We start from the raw sequence: 18047 nt of genomic DNA, 5'->3' as shown, positions 1-18047 counted from the left end.
GGCAACTTCCCCTTTGCATGTGAGACTGGTCAATTCCCTTTGAACTGGACAGAGATAACCATCCTCCCACTCCTCCTCAACCACTCAGTGCCTGACATCATCCTTTCTTTGCTCTTTGAAAAATGCTAAATGTTGGTTTCTTCTGCTTGGGTTCATGGGGTGATGATGCTGCATTCAGGGTCAGCTCAGAAATCAGATGTTTCTTGCTGGTTCCCACAGGGGGACCGGGCCATGAACATGGATGGCCGGATCTCACTACCAAGTAGCAGGAAGTACAATCCTCCTCTCTGATAGTTTTAAATCACAGCAAACATTAAACTTTTCAAGACCTCGATCAACAATAAAAACAGCGCTCACACCAACTTTAATCATCAACTCAACTTTTATCACTTTTCTCTAAAGATCCAACAAGAAAAAGCTCAAAACACACAGAAAAAGGAAAAATACACTGAGCAACATCTCCGTCTGTTTTGGACTCAGACTCTTTCTCTTCATGATGACTACGACTTCTCCTCTGATGGCGCGACTGAAACTGGATTCTTAAATCAAATCATAACTTAGTTCAAAGAAAAAGGGGCGATGGCCCAGAGGTCTAGGTCTCACCCTGTGTGGTCAGCGGTCCAGTGGGTGGCCCGGGTTTGAATTCTGCCTGTGGTCTGTTTCCTGCATGTCAGTCCCCACTCTCCCCGTTTTCTCCTCCATCCACAGATCTTTCCTCTCTCGTTAAAGGCATTAAACCCTGAAAATGTAACTTTGAAAAAAAAAAAGACCTGTTATTCAAACAGCTTTAGTCAGAGTCCAAAAAGCTGCGTTAATCCCCCGTGTGCTTTCAAACTCAACATGTTTATCAGACAAGGCGCCACGTGACAAACTCCAGGACAGGTCTACAGTCATAAATACATCAATGTCATGGCTCTGATAGACGTTTGGTTTCCTTCACATGGCAAAACATCCAAGCTTGTAGAAAATTAAAAAAGGAGAAAAAAACTTTTGCTGTTTAACAGACCTAAATAAATCACTGAACCACAACTGAAGTTGGAACTGGAGTTTTTGTCAAAAAAGAAATGATATGAAAAAGTTTCTATTTCCTCATCATGAGGAGGAGTCAATGCAAAGTGTGAGGTGTTCCTCCTCTACTTGTGTGAGTGCAGAGAGGAGGACAGAGGACAGTGGACACACAGTTTACCATGATGGACTATAGGACAGGACTGCTGCTTCTAACTGTCTGCTGGGCAGGTGAACACAATCACTGATCTTAGACCATCAAAGCTGGGAATGGATTCAACATCTTCATTCACTTCTTTCCATCTTCTTTTCAGGTGTTGATGCTCAGACTCTGGATCAATCTGGACCAGAGGTTAAAAGTCCTGGACAGTCCCACACACTGACCTGTACAGCCTCTGGTCTCGATTTCAGCAGCCATGAAATGGCCTGGATCAGACAGGCTCCTGGAAAAGGTCTGGAGTGGATTGCTGCTATCTATGACAGTAGCAGCATCTTCTACTCAGCGTCAGTGAAAGGCCAGTTCACCATCTCCAGAGACAACAGCCTACAGCAGCTGTATCTGCAGATGAACAGTCTGAAGACTGAAGATTCTGCTGTTTATTATTGTGCCAGAGACACACAGTGACTGGAGCTGGCTGAGCAGCTGCACTAAAACCTGAACCACTCACTTTGACTCTAATGACACATCCTTGTTCACTCCAGTTTCCATAAAGCATCTTTAACCAGCCCCACCAAACCTGAAACAAACACTTTGTTTTTAACACAACCACCGATCATTGGACTAAAACTGTTCATTAAAATCATTTTCTCATTACAGCAAACAACAGATACTATATGCTGAGCCCAGAGCCTATCTACTACAATAAAACACAATATGATTATTAACTATGGTCTAATGACCTGACAGCTACAGTTGGTCCCAGTTTGGGAGTTAAATGATGATACTGTGGAAAAACACTCCCACCTGCTCGTCTCTATAACGGACTGAAACACCAACTCTGGGCTGAAATAAACTTGAATTCTCCTTTCTGATAGTTCTGAAGCACATGTTCAACTTTTAAAGACCTGGGTCCACGGTAAAAACAGCTTTTACACCAACTTTGATCATCTTCAGTCTGTTTTTGACTCAGTCTCTTTCTCTTTAAGATGGTTATGGCTTCACTCTTGATGTCACTTATCAAACGTTTTCCTCAAATGTGTAAAATGCAAATTGCCAAAGGGCTGCACACTCTCCACCCATCCTCCAGGCACATTATAAATGCTCCACCTTGGAGAGGAGGATTCCCATCAGCTCAGCTTCAACACCAACCATGTTCTCTGTGGCTCTGCTGCTGCTGCTGGCTGCTGGATCCTGTGAGGAGCTTTCAAACTCATCATCTCTGCAGATTCACTCAATCATGACATGAAGGATGGAGATGATGCTGCTTTGTCTTTCCACAGGTGTGAGCAGTCTTGATCTCATCCAGCCAGACTCAAAGGTTGTTCAGCCTGGACAGTCTCTGACCGTCACCTGTCAGGTCTCTTACTCTGTGAGCAGCTATCGGTCAGCCTGGATCAGACAGCCTGCAGGAGGAGGACTGGAGTGGTTATCTAGTGGACATGTAGGACACGCCACATTTGTCAAAGAATCCTTGAAGACCAAGTTCAGTATGGACTTGGACTCCTCCAGAAACACTCTGACTCTGAACGGACAGAACCTGCAGCCTGAAGACTCTGCTGTGTATTACTGTGCCAGAGACACACAACCACACAAACCATCTGTAGAGCTGAACAAAAAGCCCTCAGAGCCTGAACACCTGAGACATGGAGCCACCAGAGGAGGAGCCCTCAGACCATGAATGAGAATAAGAGCAGCTCAGTGTCAGAGAGGAAACAGATTCAGGAACACAGACTGAGAAAACAAGGAGCATTATTATGAGCTGTTCACCAGACGCTGCTCAGGCTGATTTTAGTAGAACCAGAGCAGATAGAAGTTTCACACCTCACAGGTTTTTCTATGGTTTCAAATGTAAATTATATCATTTTAAGAAAACAAATGTTCAAAAATCATGGTTGATATAACTTGACTATAAATTCACCAAACAGGAGCAGAAATCATAGTCAAATCTCAAAGGAGAGGAGGAGTCAATGCAAAGAGTGAGGTGTTCCTCCTCTACTTGTGTGAGTGCAGAGAGGAGGACAGAGGACAGTGGACACACAGTTTACCATGATGGACTATAGGACAGGACTGCTGCTTCTAACTGTCTGCTGGGCAGGTGAACACAATCACTGATCTTAGACCATCAAAGCTGGGAATGGATTCAACATCTTCATTCACTTCTTTCCATCTTCTTTTCAGGTGTTGATGCTCAGACTCTGGATCAATCTGGACCAGAGGTTAAAAGTCCTGGACAGTCCCACACACTGACCTGTACAGCCTCTAGATTGGATTTTAGTGGCTACTGGATGAGCTGGATCAGACAGGCTCCTGGAAAAGGTCTGGAGTGGCTCGCGTATATCAACAGCAATGGTGGTAGCACCTACTACTCAGCGTCAGTGAAAGGCCGGTTCACCATCTCCAGAGACAACAGCCAACAGCAGCTGTATCTGCAGATGAACAGTCTGAAGACTGAAGATTCTGCTGTTTATTATTGTGCCAGAGACACACAGTGACTGGAGCTGGCTGAGCAGCTGCACTAAAACCTGAACCACTTCAACTCCACACTGGAACAACACAAGCATGGATAGTTTCAGAGTTTACATCAACAAACAACATGCATCACTTAGATATTTATCTGTAGATGAATATCTAATGTTATTTGACCTAAAACATGAAACTGTTTATATCGAACTAACAAACAATGAGTCCTTTGTTAACCAGCAGCTCAGTTTAACACCTACATGACCCTGACTGCTGCCACTCAGTATTTCCTGTTAACTTATCATCATGCTTTAATTTTCAATGGAAACAGAAGGTGCTCACTGATCATATTTCACATAATGAAGGCTTTACATCTGTTTCTTCTCACTTGCTGGAAAATACTGTTTATATCAACCACATACAGTAACAGTTCTGTTGCTCTTGTTCCTTTCAGCTGTTCATCAACAGTGTTCTGCAATGCCCTTCATTTAGTTTGTTATGTAATAAAAAATAAATACCCAAAAAAGTATTGATCATGATTGTTCAAGAGCCACACATGACAGAGTTTAAATATTACATTTGACCTGAGTGTCAGAAAGTTTAATCTAGTGACAAACACTCTACAGACAAAAGGAAAGTCAAAGGGTGTTTCAATCAGACATTCTACATTTAAAGCTACATTGGAATAAACCATCAGAGAAATAAATTATCCATAGATCAGAGATGATTTCAGCTCATGTTTCCTCTCTGCAGAAATCAAAGCAGTGAACAGAGTCCTGTGTTGTCTCCAGTCAGTCCATCCCTGATGCTTCATGTGTCTGACTGTATGCAAACTCAGAGAGCTTCCTTGTTGCTCAGCTATAAAAACTTGTCATCAGGCTGTCAGTGGAGTTCACAGCTCATCCCCTTCAACATAAAGCATGTTTTCTGTAGCTCTGCTGCTGCTGCTGCTGCTGGCAGCTGGATGTGAGTCTGTCTGGATCTGTCAAAGTCAACACTTCTTCTTTGACACTTTAACTCCATCATTTGCTACCAAACATCTTCTCTTTTTCAACAGGTGTGAAGTGTGAACAGTTGGCTCAGCCAGCCTCTGTGACTGTGCAGCCAGGTCAACGTCTGACCATCACCTGTCAGGTCTCTTACTCTGTGAGCAGCTATCGGTCAGCCTGGATCAGACAGCCTGCAGGAGGAGGACTGGAGTGGATTGGGATGAGATCCACAACAGTGACTCGCTTCAAAGATTCGCTAAGGGCCAAGTTTGGCATCGATGTGGACTCCTCCAGTAGAACAGTGACTCTAAACGGACAGAACCTGCAGCCTGAAGACTCTGCTGTGTATTACTGTGCCAGAGACACACAGAGACAGACAACAACAGGAGAGTCACACAAAAACTACTTCCTGTATTTACAAAAACTGAACACCCAATCACTCACTGCTCATTTACAGTTGTTGTGATCAAACCTCCCTGAAGAGAACGACTGATTCACTCTTCAGATTGTGTTTTATCTCTGCTATGTACTGGTCCTGTTGGCTCCTTGTATTAAAGCTTATAAGTGAGTCACAGAGGTGAATTCAGCAAAGTTAGAGCCTCCATCATATGAACTGTGGACCTGTTTGCCTTGCAGCACAGTCTGAGGTCTTTTTAACTTTTGCTTCTTGCTCTGAGAACGAGACGCTTTCTGAGTTTCTCACCTGTGCAGGTTTAACTGCTGCTGAAACAATGCAGTCCCTCTGGGAAACTGATCCTCTCTCAACTTTTGTTACTTCAAGCCACCAGAGGTGGCGCTCTCAGACCATGGATGATTAAAGGATAACAGTCTGACTTTCTATCTATGGTTTCCTAGTGTCAGTTCTTGGAAAATACAAAAATCAGATTAAACACAGAAACACTGAACAAAGTGCAGGAAGGAAATATGAAGTTTCAGTAAAAAGGTAACGAATAGAAAACCCATTGAGTCAAAAATATAAAGTTGTTGTGCTCTATTGAAAGACAATTCTGCAGGAAACAGACAAAATAATCAAATATGGAAATTTAAGGCTGAACCACACAAGTTCACACTGATTTACATCATTTAAAGGAGGAGTCAATGCAAAGTGTGAGGTGTTCCTCCTCTACTTGTGTGAGTGCAGAGAGGAGGACAGAGGACAGTGGACACACAGTTTACCATGATGGACTATAGGACAGGACTGCTGCTTCTAACTGTCTGCTGGGCAGGTGAACACAATCACTGATCTTAGACCATCAAAGCTGGGAATGGATTCAACATCTTCATTCACTTCTTTCCATCTTCTTTTCAGGTGTTGATGCTCAGACTCTGGATCAATCTGGACCAGAGGTTAAAAGTCCTGGACAGTCCCACACACTGACCTGTACAGCCTCTGGATTCACATTCAGAGACTACTATATGGCCTGGATCAGACAGGCTCCTGGAAAAGGTCTGGAGTGGATCGCTGCTATCTATGACAGTAGCCACATCTACTACTCAGCGTCAGTGAAAGGCCGGTTCACCATCTCCAGAGACAACAGCCTACAGCAGCTGTATCTGCAGATGAACAGTCTGAAGACTGAAGATTCTGCTGTTTATTATTGTGCCAGAGACACACAGTGACTGGAGCTGGCTGAGCAGCTGCACTAAAACCTGAACCACTCAGTTTGACTCTAATGACACATCCTTTGAGAGTTATGAGTCCTTAAGAAACATATTTGAAAAAACAATCCACAAAGCTCCATTTTTGTATCAATGTATACCTCAAACACTGTTTACTTTAAACAGAGTTTCTACATTGATCTATTTCACCTTTTAGCCAAAAACAGCAAAAACATGTTTTTGAACCAGTGATCATTTGCAAATAAGGTACAGACTGCTGAACCATAATACATGCGCAACATTTTAGACCTAGATTCACAGTAAATGCAGCTCTAACACCAACTCTGATCCTTGATTCAACTTTTTTGTTCTTCTTCTAAAAAATACAAACAAAGGTAGAAAACAAAACACATGATAAAGGAAAAATACTGAGCAACATCTTTCATCTGTTTTTGACTCAGTCTCTTTCTCTTTAGGATCATTACAGCTTCAGATTTAGATTTATTGGTCCCCAGAAAGGAAATTCATTTACACTGACTGTACATTACAGAGAGACAACAATTACAGCAACATTGCACCTCAACAGACAACAGCAACAACAAAGGACATCATACAGTCGCCATAGCAGTGCAGGACAAGGACATACAATACAATACAATATGAGCTGCGGATGGTCAGCGGGGCCTGTTGTTCAAGGCAGCTATGGCTGAGGGGATCAGGCTTCTCCCCAGGCGAGCCCTTCTGAACTTGTTTGTTCTGTACCTGCGCCCTGAGGGTAGCGGTATAATGTATTGGTTCAGTGGGTGGGTGATATCCTGTACTATGGTGTTTGCTAACCGAGTGATGGACCTGTTATTTAATTCTGTGAGGTTGGGAATGGGTAGACCAATGATTTTCGCTGCTGTGTTTGTTATGCCTGTGAGTTTGGCCCAGTTGGTGACAGAGAGCATGGTGTAGAAACAGGTGGAGCAGTACAGAAGGATGGGCTGGATGATACTTCGATAGAGTAACAGCAGGAGGTGAGGTGCCACATAGAGTCCTTTAAGTTTCCGGATGGCTGACAGTTTTTGTTGGCTACGTTATTGAATGTCCGTGATGTGTTGATCAAAGTTGAGTTTTTTGTCCAGAGTTATTCCCAGATATTTGAAAGTGTCTACTGTCTCAACTTTTTGGGTGTTTATGATGATGGGGTGCTGGGGTGAGGGGGGGCTAATCAGTTATTCCTTTGTTTTACATTCATTACGTTTTCCTCAAATGTGTAAAATGCAAATTGCCAAAGGGCTGCACACTCTCCACCCATCCTCCAGGCACATTATAAATGCTCCACCTTGGAGAGGAGGACTCCCATCAGCTCAGCTTCAACACCAACCATGTTCTCTGTGGCTCTGCTGCTGCTGCTGGCTGCTGGATCCTGTGAGGAGCTTTCAAACTCATCATCTCTGCAGATTCACTCAATCATGACATGAAGGATGGAGATGATGCTGCTTTGTCTTTCCACAGGTGTGAGCAGTCTTGATCTCATCCAGCCAGACTCAAAGGTTGTTCAGCCTGGACAGTCTCTGACCATCACCTGTCAGGTCTCTGGTTACTCTCTGACTGATAGCAGCTATGCTACAGGATGGATCAGACAGGGCCGAGGGAGACCAATGGACTGGATTTCTCACCAGTGGGGGGGAAGCAGTGGCAGCTTTTACCAAAATAATGCTCTGAAGACCAAGTTCAGCTACAGCAGAGACACTTCAGCAGGAAGAGTGACTCTGACAGGACAGAACCTGCAGCCTGAGGACTCTGCTGTGTATTACTGTGTACGGAGACCCACAGCCACACAAACCATCTGTAGAGCTGAACAAAAAGCCCTCAGAGCCTGAACACCTGTGACACGCAGCCAGCAGAGGAGGAGCCCTCATATTATCAGCTCAGTGTTTGGTTAGAGAAAAACAGATACACCCAAAAATAAAGAATTTTAGAGAAATTTGATTTTTCTCATGGAAAGTTTTAAAGAATAGCTGGAGTTAGGTCTATTTGAAAGTATTTATGCATTTTAACAAACCTTCGCTTCATCATATCTTTGTTAAAATGCATATCACTGATTCAGGTGTGTCTGAAAAATCATCTGAAATTTGAAGTCTTCATCAGGGGATAAAACGTCAATGCACATGTTTAATCAGTCAGTGATCATAGTCATTGAACAGTGTGCTCTCTGATAGTGGAGACGCTGTTCAAACTAAACACATGAAACAGAATGTGATAGCTTACACATACTATACAAACTTAATGTGGGTTTTGATAACACCTTAAACACATGTTCAATTGGAAGTATTTCACAATATTTCAGAGTTGATTTTTTTACCGTAGGGTTAGGGTTAGGCGTACCTGAAAGCCTTCAGTTTTCTCCAAAGCCAACAGTGTGCCTTATAATCTGATGCTTATATATGGATTAAGTAAGGCACTCCACGGTAACACCACTCTGCTGCGCGTGGTGTGTTCCCACTCTGCTGCGCGTGGTGGTGTTCCCACTCTGCTGCGCGTGGTGGTGTTCCCACTCTGCCGCGCGTGGTGGTGTTCCCACTCTGCTGCGCGTGGTGTGTTCCCACTCTGCTGCGCGTGGTGGTGTTCCCACTCTGCTGCGCGTGGTGTGTTCCCACTCTGCTGCGCGTGGTGGTGTTCCCACTCTGCTGCGCGTGGTGGTGTTCCCACTCCACGTCGTGCCTTAGAACGGTCTAACGCACGCTTCAGAGTAGTTTAATCTGCTTAAACCTTGGTCACACAAACTGTAAACTTTAAAAGAAATAATGAGTCATTGCTGTAAACTAATATATATATAACTAATATAGGAACTATTCCCAGTTTGAGTCTGCACTGATGCGTCAAACTCTCTTAGAATAGTGTTTAGTTCAGCAGCTGACAAATCAACTCAGCATCTCTTCCTTTCCACCTTAAATACTCTCTTAAAACTGTAACAGCCCATTTTGTCACTTTTTTTGTGTTCTCTTCATCTTTTTCCTTTTCAGTCTTGTTGAGCTCTTCTGATGTTTCCTGCTTGTAACGTTGCCGAGCTTGTTCTGTTTTTGTTCCATCTGTTGTTTTGTTTGGTCCAAAAATGTTGAAATTGACTTAAAAATCCATATTTCAGCGCTCTGTGTTATCCTCACCTGTTGAAATGTGTGTGACGCGTTGCTATGGTAACACGCACAGCGGAGTGATACAATGGTGATTTAACTTGGCGAACTAACTGTTAACTGGCGAGCATTAGACCAATCTAAAGCACAGCTGACATTGGGATTCTCACTGACCATGGTATGATATTGATTAATCATGGCTGCTGTGGTCAGGGGGCGTGGCCAAAGTAACAGTGGTAAGAACTGGTAAAAAGAATTCTGCTAAGTGCTAACGTTAGCTCACAGGCAGGACTGGGCTTCTTCTCTTGTTAATTGTTACAGGAACACAGCGCCCCCCAGAGCTCTGGCATGTGAACTGATCTCTGGAAACGGCTTTTGTGGACGGCAGACACGGCTTCGTCTTTGCAGCATGCTCTTTTTGAAAACGGCACAGAAAATAGTTGGATAGGAAAATGTGCGGCTCCGTGTGGATGTAGCCTGAGTTTGACTGACTTATTGACTGTTTTGTTGACATTCCCTTTAGCGCAGCTCCATCTAGTGGATGCATAACGCAACTCCAGCCACTACTGTAGCTTCTATGCACCTTATAATGCGGCGCGCCCTAAATATGAAAACAGTTTTCAAACAGGCCAGTCATTGAAGGTGGGTCTTATACTCCGAAGCACCTTATAGTGCGTAAAACACGGTATGTATTTTTGAGGTGTGCCCAGTGCAGACACTCAACCTCACCACAGTGCTTCATTTGATTATAAGACAGTTTTGTTCAGGAGCTCCTCCCACGTCGTCCTGATGCAAATCTTCAGAGTACTTGTGTCCTGCTGAAGCTGTCTGTGTGGAGCATCAGCGGTCACATCTGGAGCTCAGGATGATGAAGACTCTCACTCTCCTTCTGGCTGCTGTCTCTCTGCCCTGTTAGTTGACATTTCTCAAAGGTTTTTGAAGAAAAGGGTCCAGCACGGCTCTCTGACTTTCTGCTTTGGTTCCTCTCTGCTTTCTCTCTTCAGGTTTCACGGGTCAGAGAATGGAGTCCGTTCCTCCCAGCTCAGTGGTGAAGAGGCCAGGGGAGACCCTCAGTCTCTCCTGCCGGGGATCCGGCTTCACTTTTAGCTGCTGTGTTATGAGCTGGATCAGACAACCTGCAGGGAAAGCTCTGGAGTGGATGGGGAGCAGCTACTCTGATCCCAGCAGAAACACTTATTCCAGCAGCGTGCGAGGACGGCTTGAAGTCAGCAGAGAGGACAGCAGCAGCACGGTGTATCTGAGACTGTCCAGCTTACAGCCACAGGACTCAGCTGTGTATTACTGCGCCAGAGACACACTGATCCATGTCAACACACACACTGTACAAAAACTCCCCAGAGTAACTCCTCTCAAAAACCTGCAGGTGGCAGCAAACAACAGGAGACCCAAAGGACAAAGACACGCTCTGAAACACGTGCACGAACACTCTGAACCAGCTGGTAGACATATTTACTTTTATTTTTTCAATTTCCCTCCAGCTTCATAAGGTCCCCTCACTTTGGAAAGACTCCATTATTGGCCCAGGCCACGTCATACCCCCCAGGCCAGATCACATCTCCGTTACATCAGTCGTGAGTGACTTTTGCTCTGTGGCAAAAGTCTTTGTGTTTTTGGTCAGTAAAATATGGCCCCGTCTGAGTGCAGAGGAAACCGGCAGAGGAGCAGGGAGGGGGTGTTTGGTCCGAGCGCTCTGGGCTTCTGCTGCACAAAAACACTGCTGTAGGGGTAATTTCTGCCCTAAACCTTGTGAGAGGACCCAACTTGTTCCATCCCAGAGGATCACTTGAATGAACCCATCTGTGTAAAACCAGTTGAGGCCTTTTTTTGCCTTTCATGTTTGATTTCAGCTCTGAGAGGTGGAGTCAATGCAAACTATCATCTCTTCCATCCTTAATAATCTCTCTGCAAACTCAGGGCACCAGTCTGCCGACCAGTCACACACATTTCTACCATGACGTCACCCACATGGATGATGTGTCTCGTGCTGTCGTCTGTTTCTGGTAAGATTTCAGAGGCTCTTGATATTTTCAGTGTTGAGTTTTGTCTCTGTCCTGATCAGTCTGTTTTCTTTTCTTCCAGTGGTTTGCAGTCAGTCCTTGACTCAGTCTCAGCCTGTGGTGAAGCAGCCCGGAGACTCCCACAAACTCACCTGTACATACTCAGGGATATCTGACGGTGACGCTGCTGTTGGTTGGATCAGACAAGCTGAAGGAAAAGGGCTGGAATGGGTTTCTTTTATTTCTGCTCCGAGTGGAAGCACCAAAGCTTATTCCACATCAGTCAGAGATCGCTTCACCATTTCCAGAGACAACGACGTGGACCAGGTCTATCTGCAGATGAACAGCCTGACAGCTGAGGACTCTGCTGTTTATTACTGTGCCAGAGCCCCACAGCGACTCAGGAAGCCAGAGAGCTGCACACTAACCACACAAACCCTCCAGCTGTCACTGTCTCAGGTAGGAGCCTGTGAAAGAGCGTTTTCTTTAGCTCATCCTCAGTACTGTTTCCAACACCATTTTTATCTATCAGCCACAGGAAAACTAAAGCTGCACATACCCCTCACTGAAAAACTGATCCCAGCCTCAACTGCACATTAAAGCTGGCAACAAGATCTGTCTGGATACACACACAAAAATCAGCTGTTGGCAGTTTAAAACTGTACTGTCGTCTCTATAATGGATCATGTGTGAGCTGGGAGACACCTCATTCTAATTCTTAATTTGAAAGTATTAAACTAGACTTTGTAAAGTTTTTAAAGGATTAATCCATATTGTTCTAAAATGATAGAAAAACATGAAACCATTAAGGCAAATTTTGATGTCAAAGTTTATGGTAGGTCACAGATGTTTGTCATACATGTTAACTCTGCTAAACCCCACCTAGAGACGCTGAAGACTTTCATTAAATCAAATCATAACTTCAAACATTTCACACATAACCTTACAACAGCCATTGGATTTTAATGACGAGTTATAATAAAATGTAAAAAAAAAAAAAAAAAAAAAGATGAACACTTTAAAAAACTTGTAAACTGGAAAGATAAAGAAATGGAAGTTTGGAGTGACTTGCTCATTGATGATACAGGGTGGTCTTCCTCTCTGTCGTAGGAAACGCTGATGGTTTTTGTATGAAGGTGTGTCACGGTGGGATTTATGGGGTGGCCACAGTGGTAAGGAGCCATACAAAAACCTGAGAGCAATAATCTGTGACTTTACGCTCCAGGTGATGGACAAAAAGGGGAAAGGATAAAAAGTGTCTGTTTGCAACATGAGGTAAATATTGTTCAAAGGATTTTAATCCACAGGTTTGAAGTTACAGGACATATTTTAACATTTGTAGAGTCCGAGGTTGTTCGTGTATGTAAAGGCTGCTTTGAGTCAAACTCAACTTTAAACCTTTTTTTGAAGTTAAAATCAGCTCAGACTTGTCAAATGACACAGGTGTTTGACGATGAAAGGACCTGGTGGTTTTAAAACCTTTAATGAGGCTTTTTTTCTGGTGCTTCAGGTTTTTGTTAGAGCATTGTGTTGGACTGTAGCACAGTGATTACTTTGACCTCTGGGGTAAAGGGACTTCAGTCACAGTCACTTCAGGTAAGTCATGTTTAAAAACTTTCTCTAACTTTAAAGTCCATTTCAAGTTATTTCTGATTTGGAAAAGTTAAACTCAAATCAACTCTCCAAACTAGAAAAAAGAGAATGTTCTCGTCAGTAAAATGTTTTTCTTAGAGATTTTTAAAATGGTCCAAATAGACACTGCTTAAGAGAAAACGTTGTTTTTATTCATACATTTTTAATATAACATACTGGGATAGTCACTGCTGCATTCCTCCAGTACTTTTTACTTTTCCTGAACTCTGTCAATACTAATTTCACTCCATTCCTAGAAAGGAGGGCTGTAGTTAAAAACCTCGTAATGCTATGTGCTTGACTTTTATGTCACAATGTGTTAATTTAACAGAAAAATTATAGCAAAGTCAAACACATTACACAAAGTATGAAACCAATATGTACTTAAATTATTTTTGTAATACCAGGAGAACTGACTCTACACTACAGGTTCAACTGCTGGTTAGAGTTTTAAGTTTATATATATATATATATATATATATATATATATATATATACAAAAAATCAAAAACAATGTAAGTTTTCATTGAACCATCTTAGCCGTGAATTTTTTTTTTATTTCAGCACTAATAAAGAGATCTGTGTAATTATAATGTTTATGTTTTATTTCATTATAATTTCATGTTTATTCGTAAATTTCCAAAATATAATGATAATAAAAAAACCTTCTTCATAAAAAGAAAGATTTAATTATATTTGAGTTGATGCAGTTTAAAAAGGATATGCAATTTGACGTTACCCATGGTACTTCTTATAAATATATATATGAGCAACGATTAAAACTTTTAATTGTAATTAATCGCATGATTTCCCTGATTAATCATAATTAATCACATTGTGAAAGTGCCATAACATCTGTCATGAAAACACTAAATCAGTACTTGTTATACAGTAATAGTTAAGTCACATATTTAGTGCAAATCAAATTTACAAAATGAAAATAAAAAATTAAAGCTTATTGCCACTGTCAGGGCATTAAAGTGATCCTCCGGGGTGGAGCAAGTTGGGTCCTATCACAAGGTTTAGGGCAGAAATTACCCCTACAGCAGTGTTTTTGTGCAGCAGAAGCCCAGAGCGCTCACACCAAACACCCCCTCCCTGCTCCTCTGCCGGTTTCCTCTGCACTCAGACGGGGCCATATTTTACTTGACCAAAAACACAAATAAACGGACTCCCACTGAAAAAATCTGATATCGTTCTGCATTCACGCTTTATTTAGAGAAGCAACAGACATTTACAAAATAAAAGCATGTGAGCAACATGCACTAATGTGTGATAAAATATTCAACGGCGTTAATAGATTGACGGGTTAATGCGAAAATAACGCGTAAACTTGCCCAGCACTAATATATATATATATATATATATATATATATATATATATATATATATATATATATATATATATATATATATGGCAATTATAGCATTTGTGTTTCTATTTTTTGGTCCTAAATAAGTAAAACTGTAAAAAAAAAAAAATTAAAAAAAAGGTCAATTGCATTAATTGGATGAAAAATAATGAAGGATCTGAATATATTTTGTTATAAAAATAGTGTTGATGGACATTATTGTATTTCTGCCGATGTCATACTGAGCATTTCTCTCCCTTAAAGGACCTGTGCCAACACCGACTCTGTTTCCAGTGGTTCAATGTGACTCTGAGGCTGGAGATAAAATCACTGTTGGTTGTTTGGCACACAACTTCTTCCCCACAAGTACTTTCCAGTGGACAGACGTCAGTGGAGCCAGCTTGGCTTCTGTTCAATACTCTGCTGCTGTCCAGGAAAACAGATTTATAGGACTGAGCTCAGCTCAAGTACCAAAATCTGGGGGGTCCTTTCACTGTGCTTTGACTCATCCTGGAGGCACCCTGAATGTGACAGTGCAATGTATGTCATACCCTGTTATGCTTCTCTTATGCCTTCTCTGTTTTATGGTTTTTGATTGTGTGTTTAAAAAAAATGTAAATTTCTTCTTTTTAGCAATAAATTCTGTTTGCTCATTTCAGATTGCCCTGGATTAAACTGATTGTCATCCCTTTTCTTTTCCCCCTGCACAGTGACCTCAACTCCAAAGTTAACCTTGGTACTGAGGCAAAGAGAAGACTCTAAGGCTCTGATCTGCACCATTGAAGACTTCTTTCCAAAACATCTTTCAGTCAAATGGAAGAAAAATGGAAATGAGGAAAATGGTCTCATTTACTGGCCCTCAACACCGTCTGGAAGTGTGTTTTCAGCCATCAGTGTCCTGAGTGTGAACGATGATGACTGGGACAAAAAAGCTGTTTACACATGTGAGGTGATGCATAGAGGCAGAGTATATAAACAGAAGGCTTCAAAAGGTACAGGACAGACTGACACAGTCATCACAATATACTGCTCTACTCATACTCCACCTAACCTGTTTGGGATGTAATCATGTAAAAAGTGCTAAAAGTGTCCAGATGTTGAGAAATGTTCCTGTCTTCACCACAGCGGCCGTCACACTGACACTGAATCAACCCAGCCCCAGGGAACTGTTCCGCCAAAACCGGGCCAAACTGGAGTGCACTGTAACCGGGCAGGACCAGGCCACGGTCAATGACATGAAAATAACCTGGGAAACTGATGGAAACAATGTAACATCCAATGATATTACATCAACATCCAAGGGTGGTCAACACAGCAAAACCAGCACTCTGACCAGGAGTCTCTCAGAGTGGAACAGAGTCAACAAAGTTCGCTGTTCAGCTGCAAGAGACGATGAAACACCGATCATTCAAGAGCTGACAGTCCAAAAAGGAGGTTTGTTTCTCTGCTGGGGACCCATTGGCAAAACGATAACCACTGAGATACACACACGTCATAGTAAATATTAGCTGAACAGAAATCCTGTTGATGATTTCCTGGTAAAATACATGTCTCTTTCAGATGGGAGGGCTACACCAAAAGTGAATATCCATATCCTCACAGAAGAGGACATCAACGAGGCAAATGAGGTCACTCTGGTGTGTCTGGTCTCCAACACGGTACAGCAGGACTACTACATCGCCTGGACAGAGGATATCAATCAGGGTGTGAGCAACTACGCTGATGGCATCAACTTCCCTCTACAGAGGATGAAGGATGGTGTCTACCTAACCACGAGTGTTTACGTCCTACCCAAGGCCAAGTGGAACAACAAACATATGTTCAAGTGCCACGTTTGGCCTGCTGGGAGCAATGCCTCGATGGTGTCACGAGGAGTTTCCAAAGACCTAGGTAGCTGTGAATATGACTGACAGACTGACAGAAGATGATGCTTTAAATGTCTGTTCAGTGGCCACGTCCTGTTTTGTTTGTGTGTAACCTCTGCTGATGCCAGTCTTTGTCACTGAAAGATAAACTTCCTGTTTATCTCGTTTTGTCAACCTGTCTTTGTCAAAGTATGTAAAGCCTGAGTGTGCTGAGTATTTTGTCTTTTTTAAATAAATGTTGCATGGAAGAAAGTGTGATGCATTTTCATGTATGATTTCAATAATTTTAACATAACAATAACAATAATAATAATAAAGTGTCAAAGATAGAAAAACGGAACTAAAGCTGGATAAACATGATTTGTTAATACACAAACACACTCACACCTATCATCTAACCACCCAAACCTTCCTCTTCTTTAATTTTTCTTCAGAGACAAATACGAGTTTTGTCCTGAACTGGACAAATGCCACTGAAGAGGATGAGGTCAGCAGCCTGTGGTCCACAGCCTCCTCTTTCATATTCCTCTTCATCACCTCTCTCTTCTATAGCGTGATTATCAGCCTGTTCAAGGTAAACTACAGGTCCTGTTCTGCATTTCAGGTTTATTAGGTGCATCATCTGATGAAATTAGGAGTTTTAAGTGTGGAAATATGTGGGAAAGATGTCAGTTATCTAAACAACGGTAATGCCAGACACACTTTTTTTATTGGGGTGGGAGAGGGGGGGGGGGTCAGACTTAAATGTGTAGAAAAAAAGTGAATTAAAGATCGGTATCGGACAGTTAGTTAAACAAATTTGAGAAAGGATCACCTGCCGACCAAATTAATACTGTTTTAGTCAATGAGTTGGAAGAAAAGAAAAACTTAATGGAAAAAAAGTTAGAGCATCAAACCTTCTGCCTGGTGAAATAATGTTCTGCTTTGCTTTGCCTTTTTTACAGATAAAGAGTCGATAAGGAGGACGGATGTTTTTGAAAATCATAATTTTTCTGCAACTGGTGCTGACAGTACGACAACTTTTCTCTGCCACATGTTAGCAACACGTGATCAACTTTTTCTTGATGCTTTGACATCTTCATATCTTCGCTTAAACAAATTCTCGTGTCTTTTCAACTATTTGTGCTTCATGTTCACTCACTGTGTAAGCCATGGAAGTGTTTTCCTGCATGTCGCAAAAGATGGGAGTAAATAGATCTGATTGGAGGATGCACAAAACAGGGAGAGACGCACTCAGTTATGTGCTGGTGAAACAAAAAAGCTGTTTTAGTTTATGTCTGCTGCAACAATTCCCTCTGAATCCACTTAGAAATGAGGAGGAGAGTGAATATTTGGGTTTGCCAGCACTGACCTGGAGAACAGAGGTCTAAGAACATCTGAATGACACAGCGTCACGTTAACCTGTTGTTAACTTCTGTTATTAGCTAAACTCAAAGGGCTCTTTCATTTCCTGGTGATGCTAAACATATCATCCTTCGAGAGCCACTTCCCCTTTCTGTTAGCACCCATGGGACCACACCTGTGACTGCAAAACTTTGTAGAAACTGTCAAAGTTTAAAATAAACTTCCTCAAAGTACGAGACTCAACTTTGACTGTTTGTTTGCATGTTGTTTGTGTCTAAGTATGAAGCATCTGACACGCCGGCTGTCGACAGAGGAAACACAAAAACCTTGATAACAAGTCTCAACAAGTTTTTTGTTGATGTTTGTTTTGTCAAAGACCTAAGGAAAATACAGATTTGATGAGGTTATTAGAAACCAAAAATAAAAAATTAAATTGTGCACTTTGTGATTTTACACTCTGTTGTATGTTTCAGAGTTATAAACTCTTGGGTGATACAGGAATGA

At 42.2% G+C, this 18047-nt stretch overlaps 1 protein-coding gene across 1 annotated transcript in view; it reads left to right on the top strand.

Annotated features, from left to right (window-relative positions):
- The first annotated feature begins 2315 nt into the window (after nt 1–2315).
- Nucleotides 2316–18047, top strand: part of LOC141809203 (uncharacterized) — a 49550-nt gene continuing 33818 nt past the window's right edge. The window contains exons 1-2 of the mRNA XM_074696099.1: nt 2316–2358; nt 4683–4979. Of these exons, the coding sequence (XP_074552200.1) occupies nt 2316–2358; nt 4683–4979 (340 nt within the window). The remainder of the gene's footprint in view (nt 2359–4682; nt 4980–18047) is intronic.

Source organism: Halichoeres trimaculatus, unplaced genomic scaffold (genome assembly GCF_033239565.1).
Source record: "Halichoeres trimaculatus isolate MK-OKI-2021-1 unplaced genomic scaffold, fHalTri1.1 fHalTri1_scaffold_20, whole genome shotgun sequence".
NCBI classification, from domain to species: Eukaryota; Metazoa; Chordata; class Actinopteri; order Labriformes; family Labridae; genus Halichoeres; species Halichoeres trimaculatus.
This window is presented reverse-complemented; position numbering and strand designations above follow the sequence as displayed.